General features: G+C 38.3%; 1 protein-coding gene across 4 annotated transcripts in view; it reads left to right on the forward strand.

Moving 5' to 3' along the window:
• Positions 1–19,859, forward strand: part of gabrb2b (gamma-aminobutyric acid type A receptor subunit beta2b) — a 50,030-nt gene that overhangs the window by 20,225 nt on the left and 9,946 nt on the right. For all 4 annotated transcript variants that reach the window (XM_088278926.1, XM_088278927.1, XM_088278928.1 and 1 more), the window contains 2 exons: positions 10,610–10,692; positions 18,093–18,230. In XM_088278926.1, the coding sequence (XP_088135052.1) occupies positions 10,610–10,692; positions 18,093–18,230 (221 nt within the window). The remainder of the gene's footprint in view (positions 1–10,609; positions 10,693–18,092; positions 18,231–19,859) is intronic.

Raw genomic sequence — 19,859 nt, forward strand, 5'->3', positions numbered from 1 at the left:
ATTAGTTGACTTTTAGTATATGGAAATGACATTCCAAACTTCATCTGATCGTCAGCCACTATAAAACATTTGAGCTCACTAACTGACTTTCAAGCTTACCGTCGACGTTGCACTTCATAACCGCACTGATGTCTCATCAGTTCCTTTTGCAAAATAGCCCTCAGACGCCCAAACTCTATAAAAGCTTATTGAAAACCTTAAGATCTTAATGGCTATTATGGCAACGCATTGGCACTGCTGAGGGAGATGAGAATTAATGTCGAGGAGGACTTCATTGTGCAGGTACACGTCTCATTTGGAGTATACACTATTTTTCAACTATTTTTTTTAGAACCTATATAAATACATGTACTAAGACATTGCATTCAATATAAAGATCTAGAGATGAAAAGAATGACCCAAAATAAGACACAAATTCACGGAAGCTGTGAACTTCATTGTTCTGTTAAGACGTGCTAATGGAAGTGTAGCGTATGCCTGAGGAATTCTGTTTAAAACTATAAACTCAACAATTTATATATGTACACAAATAGCCCATGTTGCTCACAGAGGTGTCAAGTCATGAAGTAAAAATACTTTGTGACCTTACTTAATTCCGGCACAGTGGCCTGACTGGTTAGCACGATGGCCTCACAGTGAGAGACAGCATCGGGCGTGGGTTCAATCCCGGTTCCGGCCATCATGTGTGGAGTTTGCATGTTCTCCCCGTGCTTGCGCGGGTTTCCTCCGGGTACTCCGGTTTCTTCCCACATTCCAAAAACATGCATGGCAGGTTGATTGGACACTCAAAATTGCCCTTAGGTATGAGTGTGAGCGCGGATGGTTATTCGTCTCTGTGTGCCTTGCAATTGGCTGGCAACCAGTACAAGGTGTCCCCTGCCTACTGCCCGAAGATAGCTGGGATAGGCTCCAGCACCCCCGAGACCCTAGTGAGGAGAAGCGGATGAATGGAACTTACTTAAATAGAAATTTTGGCTATCCATACCATCCTCGCCGAGTAATTTTTTTTGCTTTCTTTGTAATTTCTACTCCGTACGTGCACCAAAAAAGTTTTGCTTGTACTTAATTTCAGATTCTTCTTTCCTGTTTCCAGTATCATTGTTCAAAAGACCAATATGGGTAAATCGCGCCCAATCGAGTGATTTTGATAGTGGTTGAATGAGGAGTCTAAACGTATAACATAACGACACTCTATTGGTTTGTACGCCATGCATTGCACTTGCACGTGACACAAATAAACAAATCAGTAAGAACTCGCCACACTCAAACTCGTGGAGATGTATAACTTTGCCAGTAAGCTGTCTGACTGTCCGTGTCCCAACCGAATTGCAGCAGTGAGGAGGTTTGCAAGTTTGTTTGGTGATTTGAAATTTTACTTTAGACAAATGCATCCATACTTAAGCAACATTTATAAGTAACACAAATTACATTTGGACAGTTTTGTCGTCTTAGTTGTACATCCGTGGCCCTCACACTTCCCAGGTTTGGATGCATAGTTGCCTACCGATAAAATTTAGAGATGATCCGCTATTAATGTTGGACTTTTTCCACCATTATAATTACCGGTAGTCATCATATCTTCCACTGCATGTAACATGTTAATGCTCAGTAGTACACACAGCACTTTAATTTACTGGCCATTATCAATTTTTAATGGGCAAATGTGCAACAGAAACAGGTATCCTTCAATGTAAAATAATAGTATGGCCGTTATGATTTTTTTGTTTTCTGCAAGTGCACAATATGAAACTGAGTTGCGGCCAGAGCTTTTGTCCTTAAAGTCAAGTAAAAATAAAATGGGGTGGGGTGGATTCATATTATTAATTATTATTTCATGAACGAAAGCTAGACTGTAAACCGTCTTCAGACTATCACGGCACATAGAAAAAAGAAAACGTTTGACTCAACTTCCGCTTCAATGCATTTTTCTTCTCTCTTCTTCTCTGTACTTTTATTCTTTAAGTCGTTTTAAAACCAATAATTAAGTAAGGAATGTGAATATTTTTTTACACCTATGGCCGCTCATATTTTCAGAAATATGTCTAAATCAGTGTTGGTGAGTTTACCTAGATAATAAATCCATATGCTGCATATCAAGATGTGCCAGGCAACATTGTCTTGTCTCCAAAGATGTTTCAGGGAATTTGGAAGACCATCCAACCTGTAACAACATGTAATCTAAACAATCCAGGAACTCATATTCTCCTGCTGGATTGTCTAAAACCAGCCACCCTGACAGCTGTTGCAACACATGGTTTGCATAACCAAATGATTGCCATACAGTCAGAAATCATCTCGGGCACGCTCATCTGCATTCCCACCATCCTCATCTCGGTGTTTCAACCTGACTGCAGTTTGTCATAGTTACCAACTTCAGTGGGAGAGTGCTTCACATGTCATGGCGTCTGGCGCTCTGGAGAGGCGTTCTCCTCATTCATTTTCACTGTACACAGCACATGGCAGACAGCATGCAATTTTGCTAATTGTGTATAGATATAGAGTAGCCCGTGGTGGTCGGGTGACGGCATGGGGCGACATATGTAACGGATTACAAACATGATTAGGTTTAAGTCCTGGTAGTTTGAATGCACGGAGATACCTTGACAAGATCCAGAGAAACACCAAGTTGCAAGGATCCGCACACATTTCCTGGAAGAGGATTTGTGCATGGCCACAATCATGTCTATTCAGAATAGAGTCCCACCAGATTCTGACCCGATCCAACCTGACACAAAAAATAAATAAATCCGACTGTATGAGAAACCTTTGGATTATTAATCAACTGCAGCACTGAACGTCCCGAGATTGTGTTTGTTGTGATGTTTTATTTTGCGGATGAGATCAATGACATCACTGATCGATCGCAAATTATGACATTATAGCCAAAGAATGCAAAACATCTGTCATTCTGAGCCAGCCAATCAGATCCAGCAAAAGAGCGGTGCACATTAACACACGGGTTTTGAGAGATCTGTCAATATACTTGATAGAAATAAGGCTTTTTTTTTTTTAACACAGAAATGTCTTAAATCTTTGTCATAAAAACTGGGAGCAAAAACGAAAGTCCTGCATTTAATTTTAGTTCAGTATCAATTAAACATTTTTTGACCAGCTAGCCGGTGCAACGATGTAGATTGATGATTGACTATTTTGACATGACTTACTTTGATTATTTTGTCATTAAAACAATTCAGTCAAACCCACTAGGTCTTCAATCCTGTTCCTCGAGGGTCGTTGTCCTGCCCATTTTCCATCTCTCTCTGGTGCAACGCACCTGAACAATCGTGATCTAGCTTCTGCAGACCTGATTATCTGATCATTTGAATCAGCTGTGTTGCAGCAGGGAGAGATGGAAAAACTGCAGGACACAGGCCTCCGAGGAACAGGATTGAGGCCCCTTGCACTAGATTGTTTGAATGCACTTTAAGATGATAGTATAGAACTGAATGTTGACTGTATTCAATATAAATACATTTGTGGGAGTCAATCATGCATCTGAGGGCACAGAAATTCCAGGTAGGCTCAAAAATAATCAATTAGGGCTGTCAAAATTAAAGCGTTAACTCAGGTGATTAATCAAAAATGTTTTAACTCAGTTTGATTTACTTCCAAAATAATTTGCATACTTTGCAAATATTGTGCCATATTAGTTTTCTTTAGCACGTCTCAAAACAAAACATTGTGTTCAAATTACCACTGGGCCTTGCAAACCAACACTGCTGGCGCTTGTGGGCAGTTTTGATAAATATTTTGAAGGAGAATGCTTGTAAAGATGTCTCCTTAGATCGTATTCAAGAATCAAAGAAAGCTATAAGAACAGTCTTTGAATTAAATATACTTCATATTTGGTGATTTTGCATCAATTCCAAGATATTCAAGTAAATATCTGTTACAAGCTTCTCAAAAAATAGTAGCTGAAAAATGTGATTAATCGCGATTAATCATGGAATTTCTTTGTGATTAATTAGTTAAAAAATTAATCAGTTGATAGCACGATAATAAATGCAAACATGGGACACAAAGTGGTTAAAAGTAACGCAATGAATGAATTAGAAAGCAGCGAACTGAACTGAACAAATCTCATTTCTGTCGCGGCACCAGCAGATTGTGAGGGTCAGATTATGCAGTACTAGAACTCATCCCTGTGTTTTGTCATGTCATTTGAGTTCAAGCGAATGACCTACTATGTCAGCGCCCACCGCGGCCGAATCCAATATGCAAATGAAATATCCAAAATCGCTGGGATTTGCTTGGCCGTGAAGAGTGGAAGTTGCGACAAAAAGTCAGCACAAAATATTACTTTGGATGAAGGGGGGATTAGCATTAAATTGGGGGGAAGAAATCCATCACCCTTGACACTCAATATCATGTAAGTAGGATGGCCAGAATTGGGTCAGGAGATCAGAGTGGTGCTCTTATAACAACCAGGCAACTCATACAGACATTGCATTGCGTCAAAACCTCCTCACAAAAAATTTGTTCCTGTTATGGCTGTGTTAAATACAGAAAATGGTCCGGTTGATGGCAAATGGTCAGTGGTCGTAAAGCTCAGAAAGAAAATACATCATCATAGCCTAAGAACAAATTACAATTACTCTAATCTAATATAGTTTGATTTAAATAAAATATAAGCGTATACTGTCAATGAGTTGAAGTCTTCATTACATAAAGATTATTCTATGACATTTCATCTGCCATGCGTTTATTCATAGCTTGTGAATGAGCGAGCGGCAATACGGTGAGGCAATGAAATAAAGCACTTTATGTAGGCAGAAAGGCTTTGTTGAGTAGGGGTCGATTTGCCACTTCTCACAGGATAATAGCTTTATTATGTGGCTTTGCTTGGCATGCCACTGCCAAGCAAGCAGATGCTGGTGTGCACAAAGATCAAACAGCATTCATTAGGAGGTTTGTGTGTAATCACATTAAATGTCAAAATCTCTCTGATTAAGCCAAAAACTATTCAAATGTAGAATAATACTAACTACACGAATGGTAGATATTATTACAAATATTACAAGACAACCTGAGGCAGGGATAATGAGCAAAATATTTAAGGTTTCAACATTGTTTAGTACCTTTGGTGTTCCTTTTGACGCTTGCTTGACATGTTGGAAAATTAGAAGTATTTTTATTAAGTGAGCGAATAAATGGGCTGCCTCTTGCATAGCGCTTTTCTACCTTTGGTACTCAAAGCGTGTCACACTATTACAAAAATGTTTTTTTTTTTTTTGGCGCATTCATAATGAAAACACAGAACTCGCATTTTACATTCTAATAATGTTAACATTCGAATAATGTTAACATTTTACGGTCTTCAGTTCTTGTACAGATTTCATTTCCATTTCCCCCCCATGTGAGAATTGTTTTGCTCAAATGCAATCAGGTTGATGTTTACAATTCTCTATAAATAAATATGTGCGTATGTGTTAAAATAACCATTATATTGCAAATTGTAAACTGAATTTGCATGTATTCCAATATTAAAATGCTCAGATATTTTGTTGGTAAAAATGAACTAAAATTGATACCAACTATTATGTGCATCAATATTAATTTTAAAAAGGCGGTCAGATGTAATTTGTAGGGTGTTTTTTATTCATTTTGTTTCCACTCTTTATGAGACTCCTCAATGGAAATGTAATTGGATGTGTCAAGTCCATTGAAGCAGATAAGAGGGAATCCAGACCCTGAGAACAAACGCGTGATGAATATTCACACACTTTGTATTTACTCACTTTGGAATGCCATTCAACTGCAAATTAATAGCAGCGATTCATAAAGGAGTTTTGAAGGACAACAGCACCGGAGGTTTTATGGACTTAAATTCCAATTCTACGTGAATTGCACTAAACCTGCAATGTTCTTTAAATCTACTGTCACACTGTAGGGCACGTTTGTCTCTTTCTGGGGAGTTATTTTTCACAGAAAATTTGAATATTACGTTCCCCCACTTACTTATTTTTGATTTGCCCTATTTTGGTGACACTAGAGAAATGGGATCTAAATTACAACCAGCAAGTCAAACGCTTTTGACGCTTGTGGTACTCACAAGAACGAGAAGGTAATAGTCAGCAAGACCTTCGCAGGCAAGATCATGGAGTTCCGCCTAATTAGGCATGTGCTTCGTCTTTCTGTTGTGAACAATTTATGAGCAATCCAGTGGAGATGAAAAGACATTCATTTACACTCACATTGCATCCGCGGGGCTTAGAGGCGCAGCACATCTTATGATGAATAAATGACAGTACGAAAGTGTTTTGCTACTCGCTCAATAATGCATCTTGACCATCCGTCGGATTGTGTATTATCCAGAATGTGATTCTTGCGCTAATCTAGCCACCTAAATACTAAAACTACCCTGTTTACATTCAACAAATTGAGTGTACTGTATACCATATGTTAGTCTATTAGTAAGTACTAATATTTTATTTCCCTGAAAAAAATCTGGCTTAAAAAGATGTCATGTAAAATTTTGTTAAAATAAGAGCAATGTGCAAAATATAAATGTATATCATGCACATACTGTATTTCTAGACTAATACCATATAGGCAAACCAGAAAATTCAAAAGATTATTACTATATGTAAATTCTGTATTATCATAATCACATCCAGAGATGGGCACTTCATCCAGTTTTGCGGGTCTGTCCTCCATTCTCCGTCCGAGACATGGGCACCCTTCCGCCTTCGTCCATTTGTCCTCCTCCATAAAATAATCGTAAAGCGTGTCCATCCTTGCATTTCACCAGTCAGTCAGTCCACCACCACCCGCCCAAAACAAAAGCAGAGGTTTCAAAATTCATAAACTTGATTATAAACTTAGATGTCTAATTCTAGATTCCTATTCACTTACCGTAATTTCCAGGCTATAGAACACACCTGATTAAATGCCACAATACATACATTTAGCCATAAAAACTGATTTGTACAACCATTAGCCGCTTCATACGAATAGCCGCGGGTCTCCACTTTATTAATTAAGTTATTATCGATATTAAAAACTCCAGGAGACACTTCTTACCCCCAAACATCGCCAAACGCAGCTATAGTTACAAAGCGTACTGGAACTTTCTTGTTATCACACGAGGCAAATTCACAGATGAGCACGGAGCAGGGTCTCACTGTAGAGATGGCTGTATTTATTGCACTTCATCTCTTTGCTCAAATTATACCGAACTTAAGATGCTTATTTTGTCTCTCAATTGCTTCTTCACACAGCCATTCGTATTGCTTTGTGTTTTTGCCCACTTAGAGTATCGGTCTCTCTCACTCACTCGCTCTGTCAATTGAATTATCAGTTAAAGTGTCTGGACACACAACAGCATAAGATTTTTTCTGCTCTGAGTGTAGGGACGATTACAGGGACGAATGAAAGCCCACGTCTGTCCTTGCTTCGTCCGGCCTTTTTAAAAAAACTTCTTGTCCGCCGTCCCCAACACGGACATCCATCTTGTACAGAAAAATAGATAAAAAAGTTTATATATATATATATATTGTATGGTTAAGAATTTTCAGAAACAAGAAAATATATTCATTTCATTTTTTAAAACAATTACAGGATATGTAATTAGCTGAAACCCACTCTCAAGACAAAACAGGTGTGGTTTTAGGAAGCGCATTTATGTCTTGCTTTGTGTGTGTAAAACGTCTTACTTGGCCTGAATGTTAAAAATGGCCTTGAGCGTGTGAGAATACTTGACCGTGATTTGACCCTACAAAGTGAGGGCCACCATGTTGTTTCAACATATGGCGCTCAGTTAGTGTGGTTGGAAGTGACGTCTGTGGGCGGTCAGCAAGCAACCACCGGTCGAAATATTATGCATCATTTAATGGCTTGATTTACACTACCAGTGACCTAATTCCAATTATTCTCACCCATGGTGTCCAGTTTAAATATGTAGACAGGGATAAAATACATACAATCATGGTATCATCAAATCATTAGCGAGTTTTGATTGTATTTGGATATAACTAACACTTTAATCGGATCCATGAAAATGCCTGCTATCGGAGAACTTGGCGGTACAGAGAACCTAGTTTTGGTTTGCTATTCACAAATCCACGTACATTCTTTTCCTTTGAAAATGTCAGGATCGGGGTCGGCGAGGAGGGGGAGGACCCAAAATGCTAGGAAGCAGGGAAAGGTGTAACTTAAAGGGAATTTGTTAACGGGATCAAAACAATGACAAACAACATGGCAGGGTGCAAAAATAACAAGGTAAACTAACGTGACTAACTGGATCAGACGACAGGGAACATAGACAGCGACAATTACGGGGGGACAAGAGCGGGAGCAAGAGCGGGAGCGGGAGCGGGAGCGAGAGCGGGAGCGAGAGCGGGAGCGAGACCATGAACGAGATCAGAGAGCGGTCGTGACAGTCCGTAATGGAGCAGTGCACCGACAATGAGTTGTCGGCACGAGGTGTTCAAATAGTCCAGTCATTAGGGGAGCAGATGGGAATCAGGTGTGTGAGGCTAACGGGGAACAGGTACATGGCTGGTGGGGAACGAGTGCTGAGGGGAAACGCCCCACTCAGCTGACAAAATAAACAAAACTCAGGACATGGCAAAAAGGTGAAAAATAATAACAAAAAACCTGACATGACCGACACGGGTCATGACAGAAAACTGCTATTCTGCTATTTTGTCTTTCTGTAATGGCGTCAAAGCACTGCCTAATAGTCAGTAGTATTTAAAACCAAGATTAAGGTTAGTTGAGAACTATATATTGTAGAAGTGGTACTTCTTGACTTTGCATGTCGGGGTTGAGCCGAGTTTAGCCTGGGTAGTTAGTGGAAGACACGGAAGGTCTTTGCCGCATGTTTATGAACAACAACAGTTTTCACTGCAAACTCAGAAGAATAATGAAAGTTGCAGCAATGTTACGTTCCCTTTAAACGTGTTTCTGGCTATGCATTATTACCACACGTTGGTGTCACTTTATATCTGTCGTTGTTCTCCTGCGTCATTGCCGATCATACAATTGGCCATCCATCAATTGGCGCCACAACTGCACAAAAGCACAGTGTACATATTTACACAAGGATAACCTTTACCTTACCTGGGCCGCTTTCCCAAGGACTCCGCCAGAGGCTCTTTGCACTCAGTTCTACACCGCTGACTCCATCTACACACACAAGATCAGAGATTCGGCAGAAAGTAAGCAGCAATTTACTCCATGGTTAAGCACCTAGCGGTCTCATCACCAACAGCCAATCCACACTGGTGGAAGAAATGCTGACAAACACAAGAGACATGAAACGGAAAATCCAATCATCCGTCATGACCAAACATTTTTTATTAAGCCTGGGGTGTTTGTCACAGTTTTAAATATTGATACTCCTCTGTCAGAGTTTGGTGCAGCGGCGACGTAACCCAAATTGAAATGAATTCAAATGTACCTTGAAGTCGAAATGTGGCATAGTTTAGCGCTAACATATGCTAATAAAATTTTAAATACTGTATGTATTTGAGAAACACCTCCAGGCCATATATAAAACAATTAAATGTACACCAGTTACTACACCATGTTCAAATGTTTTTATGTCAAGACAGCTATAAACTGAGGACCTTGCGAATCACTTTCTGTTGGATCACTTCAAGTCAGAAAAGTACATTCATAGTGGCCAGACGCATAACTATTGGCATCGGACAGGTTATTGTCGTCAACATGGAAGAAAAATTTCTCTGCACTGGGACTCGTGATGAGCTTCTGCACTGGCAGTGTGTTGTCAAGTGTGCCTCCACAATTACCCACCATTCCGTGCTGCTTAGTGGCAACTCCCTCTATGGGAATCAAGTTTGCACACAAGAGCAAAGCCGGTGGAAGAATGTTATCAACATCATCCTACCTGTATGTGCCTCTTTATTTCACTGTGGAGGCTGCTCTGCTAACAGTCAGACATTTAATGGTATGGGTGCAATATTACGGTATTATTTTTTGATGATTTCACACAACATCCATGAAAAACAGGACACTTGAGCTTGGTTCATTTTTATATCCCACAATCCTCTTTTTCTGACAATCCATACTATCAGAGGTCATCCCACTTGAGATGAAATTCATCATCGGTTCATATTTCTGATTCATTATCATTGAGTTTTTTTAGGACTGACTGACATTCTACTTTTGCTTTTCAAAAGACCAACTTTGTCCTTATACCTAATGACTTCATCGTAAATGGAAACAGAGGCCCAAGGGCATCTTGGATCATTGCATTGCAAGGTTGACGGTCAATTACAGTGGGCGATGAATGCATATGCATGAGGGAGATTTGTGAAATCTGTCTTATTCTAATCATCAGGGCTCAAGGCACTACAAAAGGGATTTTAAGTTACGACCTTTTGAAACTTGATCAGAACGTTAAACAGGTTTTACAGAGTTAAACAAGGAAAGGATTCCGATCTGAGAATAACTGACTCCATTCGACACCAGCCCCACTTACTCTTGACGTGACATCTATCCAAATGATGCCATCTGAGAGCCAACATTTAAAATTTTCAAATATCCAGCCTCATGTCATCATCTGCTTGTCTCTGTCAAACAACAAACTTCAGTGGAACATTTGTCTTGTGCGTTTTTTTTTTTTTTTTTTTTTGCTTTTCAGGATCACCACGACTGCTGCTTGTATGATGGACCTCAGAAGGTATCCACTAGATGAGCAAAACTGCACATTGGAGATTGAAAGTTGTGAGTACTTTTCCCTTTTTGACAACTGAATTTTGTCTGATGTTCGTTAAAAGCAAGGGTTTAGGTAAAACGATTTTTAGCCACAGCTCTCTTTCAGAACAATATATCTCTAACAGCTAGAATGAACAAATCATCTTCCACAGAAAAGGGATTTACTCTGTCTTTGAATATTGAGACCAATAGACCATAACCGTTTTGAACTGAACTGAATCGCTTTGTGCCCAATAAATAGAACACCACCTTTTGTTTAACAAGAAACCAAAGCACAGAATTATGCGATGAATTAGGTCGAAAACAGTTTTTCCAGGACTGTGTTTTGTTTGATAACGTAAAACGTAACGTTGTCTTTCATGGTGAAACAGTCACCATTCATTAAACATTTACTGTATTATACGGCCTGGAAATGATAAGATTACGGATTATATTGCTGATTTATGTGAAGCATTGTACATTAAATAGTTGATTCTGACTGTACTGCATGTTTCTTTGAGAGATTTAGCGCTCACTGAGGAAAAAAAAGTACTATTCAATCTGGTGACCGGTGGCTGTGTTATTTTTATGGTTATGTTATTTTAATGCTAAATTCCATCTCGGTTGACAGTTCAACAGCTGTAAACATGTCAATGTCAAACCAGAAAAGCAGAGAGTGCATTGGGTCTATCCAGGGACTTCAGCGTTAAGATAGTAGGACTACCATGAGTCGTAGACACAAAAACAGGAAGTAATTTCAGATCCGGTATAACAGACATGTGCTAGTGATACGATAAGAATGAGAACGCATAAATAATATAGAGGGATTTCAGTTCAAGACCACAAACTGAAAAGCCAACATCCAGCCACACATAAAGTGCTTCGGATTACAAGGCGCATTGTCCATTTTTAAGAATATTAAAGAATTTTAAGTTTGTTTTCTATGGTCCGAAAAATAAGCTATTTACTTTCAGCATTTTTACCAAGTAATGTTTTTAGCTCTCATAAACAAGTAATAAATAAATTAACAACGACTCTCAGTAAAATGTAAAAACCGTAAAACTGATTCTTGTTACCATGAAGTGACAACAGTTTGTGTAAACGGCTTTAAATGTGAGACCGCTCAGTTAATGTAAATTCAGGTTCGTATCTTCTTCTTTTAATACGAAATATTCAGGCGGTTCCATCTTATGGAATAAGGCTTGCAAAAAGACAAAGAAAAGGTAAAACATTCATTTTGTTTTTTTGGGGGGAATCTAGCACCTCCAGAGGAAAAATGAGGTACGACTGATGCTGCTCCAGGCAATAAGATTACTCAACTTCAATTCGAAAATTTGCCATATGTACTTGATGTGTTGTGAATTGATTTGTTTTTAATCACATTATCAATGTCTAGACCAAATGTCGCCAACCTTCTTGGGCACTGATGATTGATTTGAATGGTAGGAAACTAACACAAGTGTGCAAGATATGATTCCTTGTATTTCCCCTTTTGTAAATTCTACCCAAGCATCAATTATGAAAATGTGTTTTAACCTCTTAAGTTCTGGGTCACTGTGACACGCCACTACGTGGTGTTATTCAGGTGCCCTAACTACAACATGATGGTGTTTCCTGTTAAAAGATGTCACACTGACTCTGCACATACAGCAGCTGTGGACCTTTTTAATAAATCATGAACACTGTACGGTCACTCATCCGTTTAACGCCAGAAACTACACTTTGTCTTTTTGATTAGCTCGGGCCCATCTGCGACGGCAGAGGGCTCTTCAGTGCAGTGGGAATTTAAAATTTAAAATGCACTGGAAGGAAAAAGGTGAATGCAGACAAACGTGCGGTCATTAAAACAGTGAAACACGCACATCTGTGTTTTTCTTCAGAGCCCATCGAAATACGGGTCTATCGTCAAATTAAAGTATCATTTCATTAATGTTATTCTACCAAGTAATAGTTATATTTTCCGCACCAACGACCCACATCATATTGAGGGAGCCACTTCTCTCGCTCGCTCTAGTGCTATCTAGCCTTACTTATTTATTTTCTTATCTTTAGATGTTCTGTCGCTGCCCAGGGATGCAGCCAGCTCCAGTCTTTCGGTACGCTGCGGAAATATGAGAGACATTTTTAATTGGATGCCAGAATTTACATTAAAGTCACTTTGAACTGTGCGGAATCAAAACAGAATCTTCAAGTTGAGCCACTTCAGCTCAACAGAGGGACGGCAGAAAGAAAAGTAGTTAGTTGTGCAGGTGATAGATTTTGCTTGGGCTGAAATGCCAATTGTCTGTTTATTATACAGCTCGGTTTTCACTTGTGACGGGTGCATTCACTTCTGGTAAATGGATGTCTCAGAGAGTCCAAAGCTTGCAGCCAGGCATGAAGGACCATTTGAAATGCAATTTATACGTCAAATTACCATCTATTGATTTGACTTTGAACTTCCACAGGAATGTTTCCAAGTTTTGACGAATAGTCATGGCAGTGTGCCAAGAGAGTGTTTAGTCTTGAGGGACGGGTAAAAAAAAAATAAACTGGGCATTTGGTGTATTCTGTTAGAGGAGGAGGGTAAAATTGAAAGCCGGTTAACATACAATTCAGAATCCAACGAAAAAAAAATAATAATTCATGAGACCTCACCATATGTCCTTGGATGAACTCCTTGGCCATGTGTTTTGCTTTTGTCATTTTGGTATTTTTTTGCATTGCTTACTGTTTTTATGGTATTGACCTTTTTATGTTCCCAAAGTTATCTTAGTAAACGAAAACTAAATAACTAAAACTAAAATTGAGAAAACATTTTGGTTAATTAAAGAAAATAGTTAGCACGATGGCCTCACAATGTGGAGCTCATGGGTTCGATTCCGGCTCCAGCCTTCCTGTGTGGAGTTTGCATGTTCTCCCCGTGCCTGCGTGGGTTTCCTCCGGGTACTCAGATTTCCTCCCACATTCCAAAAACATGCATGGCAGGGTGATTGGACACTCTAAATTGCCCCTAGGTATGAGTGTGAGCGCGGATGGTTGTTCGTCTCTGTGCCCGAAGTTAGCTTGGATAGGCTCCAGCACCCACCGCGACCCTAGTGAGGAGAAGCGGTACAGAAGATGGATGGATGGAAATAAAACAAAAACTAAAATGATTTAGAAAAACATTTTAAGTTGACAAAACAAATAAAAACTAAAGTAGGGAAAATGTGCTTTGTTTTCATCTTTACCAATTAATTTAATACACGGGCCTTAGGGGTTGATTTTCAAAGCATTTCTTTCTATATTAACGGCATGGCCGTTTCCCGGAAGAGGAGAAGGTTGACCAGTCATCTGGGAGTTATAGTCCTCTTAATGTTTATAGCACAGACATGACATCTTCAAGCAGGAGCCAATAATAAAGAGCCAGCAAATGATGTCTCTCCTCGGAGGCGAGTTTGTGTGTACCGTTGGCTAGAATGGCGCTTCACATTTAGTCCCGCCTGAAATGCAACATTAGGTAAAGAGTGTTTTTTTTTGTTTGTTTTTTTTTGCTTCATACATAAACAAATATATACAGTATATTAAAAAAAACGCACAGTAATTCAACCCATAAATCCACTTTAGAAGTTGGCGACTTGGCAAACAAGGCATCCTACCTTTATCATAATTAGGGCGTATGCATACATGCCTGAATCTAGCTTTAGAAGCGATATGCACGCCACTTATTGTGTTTGATAGTCTGTCAACTGTTAAAACAACTGTACCTTGTATCATCATGTTTTGAAGTTATATTTTTTGTTGAATCTTCACTGCACAGTACTTACTACGGTCTTTATTTGAAAATCTTGAACAGGTGTAAAATACTTTTTTAAAAAACGAAAACTAAGTCAAAAACTAAGTACTAAATTTTGGAGAAAAAAAAAACTAAACCTAATATAAACTAAAAAAAACAACCTGAAAACTAACTACATTTAAAAAGCATAACTCAAAACGAAATAAAAAAATTAAATTAAATTAAATCATTAAAATTCCAAAACTATAATCAACCTGCCTGGGACACAAATCACCTTCACATTACGCTTTAGTGTCATTCACTAAGGAGACTGAATGATCTGCTAAGTAAGAAAACTGAAAGTTCCAAATAAAAATTGGACTCACTGTACTTCCCTTGAAAAAAAAATGTTTTATAGCCTACATCACATGCCCGTATTTTATCTCATGCCGACACCCTTCTTTGACCGTTAAAAGAAATCAACGGAGACATCATTTTATTGAGCAGATAAAAAGCCTGCAGTCAGATGCAGACAGGGAGATATGCCACGGTCCCAGTTAAATAGCTCTTCTCTTGTATTGTTATCTCCACAGATGGAATCACCAAAAATTTCATTTAATTTTGGCCCGCCGGCTCTCCCAGACTCACAGACCTTTTGTGCTGCCATGAAATACTCATTCTTTTCCCCAGATGGGACAAGTTAATATCTCTGCCAATTAGGCTTAATGGAGTTCCTTTCCTATTCACCCTATTGTTGTAATTTGTACGACTGACTCGCTCTCTTGATATCTTGCAAATCATTGAAATTCTGCTGAATGCAAAACATTTGAAGGCTATTGTGCAATGGCTTACAGAACAAAATGGTTGGTTTGTTTGAAAAAGGGGGAGTTTTCTATCCATTCCACTTTTAACTACTCGTAGAAACAAATATCCATATCACAAAAAATCAGAACTATCTGTCACAGTGTACTTTGAAAAACTGCACATCAGATCAGATATTAACAGATGTCCCGTGTGTACATTTAATGAAGTTTGTTTGTTTTTAAAATGTATATTCTCCCACGTGTATTTTAACCTGGTGGTGCTATACCAATGTAACATTTAAACTGGTGCAAAGTAGGGAATTGCAAAGTGTTCTGTTTACAATAAAAGATGAATAAATTCCAATATTGTATCAGACTAATTTATGTTTGTTAAGTTCACTTTAAATAATTCACAGATGGAGGAATTTCAAGGCCATTCCGAAGCATTCTTTCGTAGCCAAAGTCCTAAAATCATATTGCATCCTTATACTGTTCAGTGACACTGGAGCCACTGTTGCCTATTGTGTGATGCCGTTTGGATTTGCTTTCTGTTATCAATGCGCGACTATTTAATGAAGAGCTGACATTCTCATTAAAATAAAAGTATTGCTTTGGCGTCTTCTTGGTGTCAATGAGCTATGTTGAAGTGAGGGGCGTAGCTTTATTTATACCGGCCGTATAGTCCTCTCTAAAATAAAAGAACGGCCTTGCTGCCATTTTGTGACATCTATAGGCAAATAGAAACTTCTTTCTTTCACTTGCTAGTGGTGTTTTTTTTTTTTTTTAACAATTTGTGGCAGGGCTCCCCGGCAAATAGAGAAATTCTATAGTCTCAATTTCTTTAAGTATGCTGCCTACTAAGAGATACTTCTCAGCATTCATTAACTGTATACTTTCAGGAAATTCCAATCGGGATATAGATCACAAATATTCAACAAGAAAAATGCTAACTAAGTAAGCGCTGTACATTTCTAGAGGTTGAACAAGTTACATATACTTGCTGTGGAACTGTGATTTCTTTGATCACTTTTCCATCTAATCTCTCATTGAATTATGCTACATTGAACATTTACAGGCATAGAAAAATGGAGCATCCACATTTTAAGACGGGACACTGATGTAACTATCTCTCCTCTTCATAACTTTTCAGATGTAGATGATCAGAAAACGGCACTGCACATGAAATGGAACTGCATTGTGGGGGTACACTTGAATGCCGCAAGCAGCGAGCGGGGCTTTCATCAAAAAAAGAACAAGAGATGTCTCTGAGTGTGAGGGTGTTCAAAGCCACCAATGAAGAGTCAGGTTTAATAATTCATCCCAACTAAATAGGTCAGTCAAGATTTAATTAAGAAGAGCAGGCAAGCTAGAGGGAACTGTGGAGAGGTAGAAAGGTAGACGGTGAAACAACTGACCTCGTGTTTGTAACGTCACTAGAAAGACACAGTGCAGACTTTTGCGAAGGTGGAACGGTTTTGGTCTGGCTAAAAATAGCTTCATTCAACGTATATAATATGTATTGCTTAAAAATTAAAGTGCATTCATTTTGAAAGAAATATATGACGACTTCCTGCCAAGTCTCAAGGGGGTTGTGAAATAATCATCATTCACACTGGAAGCTTCTTTACTACAAACGAACTTCACTTGTTTATCACAAAGAAGTGCTTTGTGAGTCTTGCTCATTCTCAATGTGGAGAACCTTAGAGTATAATCCTCATGGAAGGAGGATTAATTGAATGGCCGTTGTATTAAACTGCATTGGTGTGCTAGTGTATATAAAAGGGTTTAAATGACTTACATGCCATTTTTGCAGTTTCAATAATAAACCCCCCTCGTCATGCAATCTATCACGTAAGAACCAACGTTCCTGGTCTAACGAGAATGTTTTATCTTTGCTTTTTAAAGTAGCAATTGTCCTCAGATGTAACTAGAGTGTTACTCAATGATTCATTGCTTGTATCCAAAGCCCACTTTGCTGCCCATGTCTCTGCTGATTTGACCAAAATGAAAGCAAAAGAGGGAGTAACTTTGGTTCAGATTAATATTAATGGGCTCTTGCCCCTTTCAAGGATTCTACTTGCTTGCAGAGATGAAAATGGATGCCTTGCTTGGTTATTTAATCATTCTTTCTTCGAAAGTTAATAATTTAGTTGTACTGGGGGCACAACATAATGGGCTGACCTCATAGATTTTGTTCATATACCGTACGTATACAGGGAAGGGATTTCCTCGGTTATTGTTCATAAGTAATGCTGTATGTTTAACATTGCTTCATTATTGATAGGCTTTTCCATAATTAAGTCAAAATATAGCATCAAGACAGCACCAGCTTTTTTCAAGGAAGGGTGAAAGGTGAATGATTAAAATCAGTGAACAGATGCAAAACTAGCAGTGCTAATAAATTCTTTTAACATTCTTTGTTGAACCGTAACATAATTAGTTGGGTTAACAAAAGGTGTCTAATAATGTTACGTACATTAAATATTCCAAATAAACTTGGTGAACATTGTCGCGATGCTCGATAAGCAAAGCAAGCTAAGAGCTCAGAATGTTAACATTAGCTAATTATTTTACCTCAGACTTGGGAGCCACTCGCAGCAATAAAATTGTGCAAATATGCTGTTACAATTTTAACTTCTTTATTGGCATTTGTTTTGGATGCCGTATGGCTATTACATTGGCAATGGAGTCTGTGCAAATTAATCTAAGAGGACAGTAAATACTTTGTCCTTTTGTTTAGAATGCTTTGAAAGAACCTTTAAAGTCTTAAAGTGGGGTATCTGCTACTGATACTTTCCAACAGTACAACGGATCATAATGAAGCATAATACGGAGTGTTTTTGTTGCACAGTCTGGTACTTACTAGCATTCTTGTTTCTTGTATCTCGTCTCAGATGGTTACACAACAGACGACATTGAGTTTTACTGGCGAGGAGGCAACAATGCTGTGACCGGCGTGGACAAGATTGAACTGCCACAGTTTTCCATTGTGGATCACAAGCTCATCTCCAAAAACGTCGTCTTCTCGACAGGTGGGGAGTCTCAATCGCACAAATGGACACATTCTTGATGGCATACTCTGTGAAAGTCTGTGAAATAGCAATTGGATTCAAATCTTGAATCGAGTTGATTCAGAGTGCAGTGCAAGGCTGCAAGCAGCAGAGGCGCTGTCGATACAAATTCAAGTACTTAGCACTCTAAGGAAAATCAACTTGAACAACATAGTGCCCGCACTCGTCTTAACACGTCTGATTCTGATTAATATTGAGTTTGTGGAACATGAAAAATCCACCCGGTTTTTATCCATCTTTTGTGGGGGCATTTTGCCTTGTACGGCCACTTTGCTGACAACTAAAAATGACATCACAGTGTCAAAAGCCTGAGGTAGCAACCAGCTTTCTGGGTTTGATCATATGACGTCCGTGAGCAGAGCCCTTGACTTCACCTTTATATGGAGGACTGAAAGTGCCAAAATTAAATAAATAAATGCACCATGAAAAATGTAATTAAAATTTCCATTAATTAATTAAATGTTGCATTAATCAATTAAATATGGAATTAAATACATTAATGTCATTAATTAAATTACCAATGGTTATATGTAAAAAATATATGTATATATGATTTTTTTATGTATTTAATTATATATTTCATGGTTAGTGTTACCTGAATTAATTTTAGCTGTCGATTCCATCAAAGTTTGGTGGGCAAGTCCTAATACCTGATTGGTTGGGCTGCTCATCAAGTCAAGGAAAATCAATTCTAGAATAATGGATTGATGACAATCGAGCGTCTTGTGAAAATACTCAGATACACTGAGTGACGCTATTCACCTTCACATTGGTTTGAATACTCAAGCAAAACAAATAAATACAAGCCCGACCGCTCAATTGGGAGCTCAGGAAATTCCTCCATTGTCGTAGCCGCCACGTTTGCTACCACTACAGACCAAAGCAACAGCTTAGACAAAATTTGAGTCCGGTCAGCGTTTAGCCCCGCCCAATAACTTTGACGTGCGAGTTTGACAGATAAAATTGATTCATGAAACACTGCAATGTGGTACCATGAAATGATTAAATACATAAATAATTAAATAAATACAGAAATAATTAATTAAATACAGAAATAATTATATCGGTTTTTTTTACAAATAATCATTGATAATTTAATTAATTACACATTTATTTACTTAATTCCACATTTAATTAATTAATGATAATTTTAATTAAACATTCTGTGGCATATTTGTTTATTTAATTTTGGCACTTTCAGTGCCATTCCTTTAAAACTCAAAAAGAATCAATTAATTAATTTCCCCTATAGTCAATCAAGGAACTTTAACTTCATTAAGTAACAACAACTCTGAAATGGGGATTTTAATGTAGGTTTTTAACAGTTTAATTCATTATGACGCAAGCAAATTCCCTTTAGTGCTTGCACTTGGTCGGATCCGAAAATACCATCTCTGCTAATTGCTTGTAAAGATGAGAACATTCAAACTGAGTTTCTATCAGGAACTACCCTGTGAGATGGAAGACACCATAACTTATTTAAAAGCAATAAACAAAAAGGCTGTTGTCTGATACAATGAAATATGAATGCTTTCCATGCTTCCATATTAATGAGATGGTTGTGAAAGCAGGCAACTTAAGTGTAAGCAG

Source organism: Idiotropiscis lumnitzeri, chromosome 17, assembly GCF_059441095.1.
Source record: "Idiotropiscis lumnitzeri isolate Australia: NSW breed Sydney's pygmy pipehorse chromosome 17, RoL_Ilum_1.0, whole genome shotgun sequence".
Lineage (NCBI taxonomy): Eukaryota > Metazoa > Chordata > Actinopteri > Syngnathiformes > Syngnathidae > Idiotropiscis > Idiotropiscis lumnitzeri.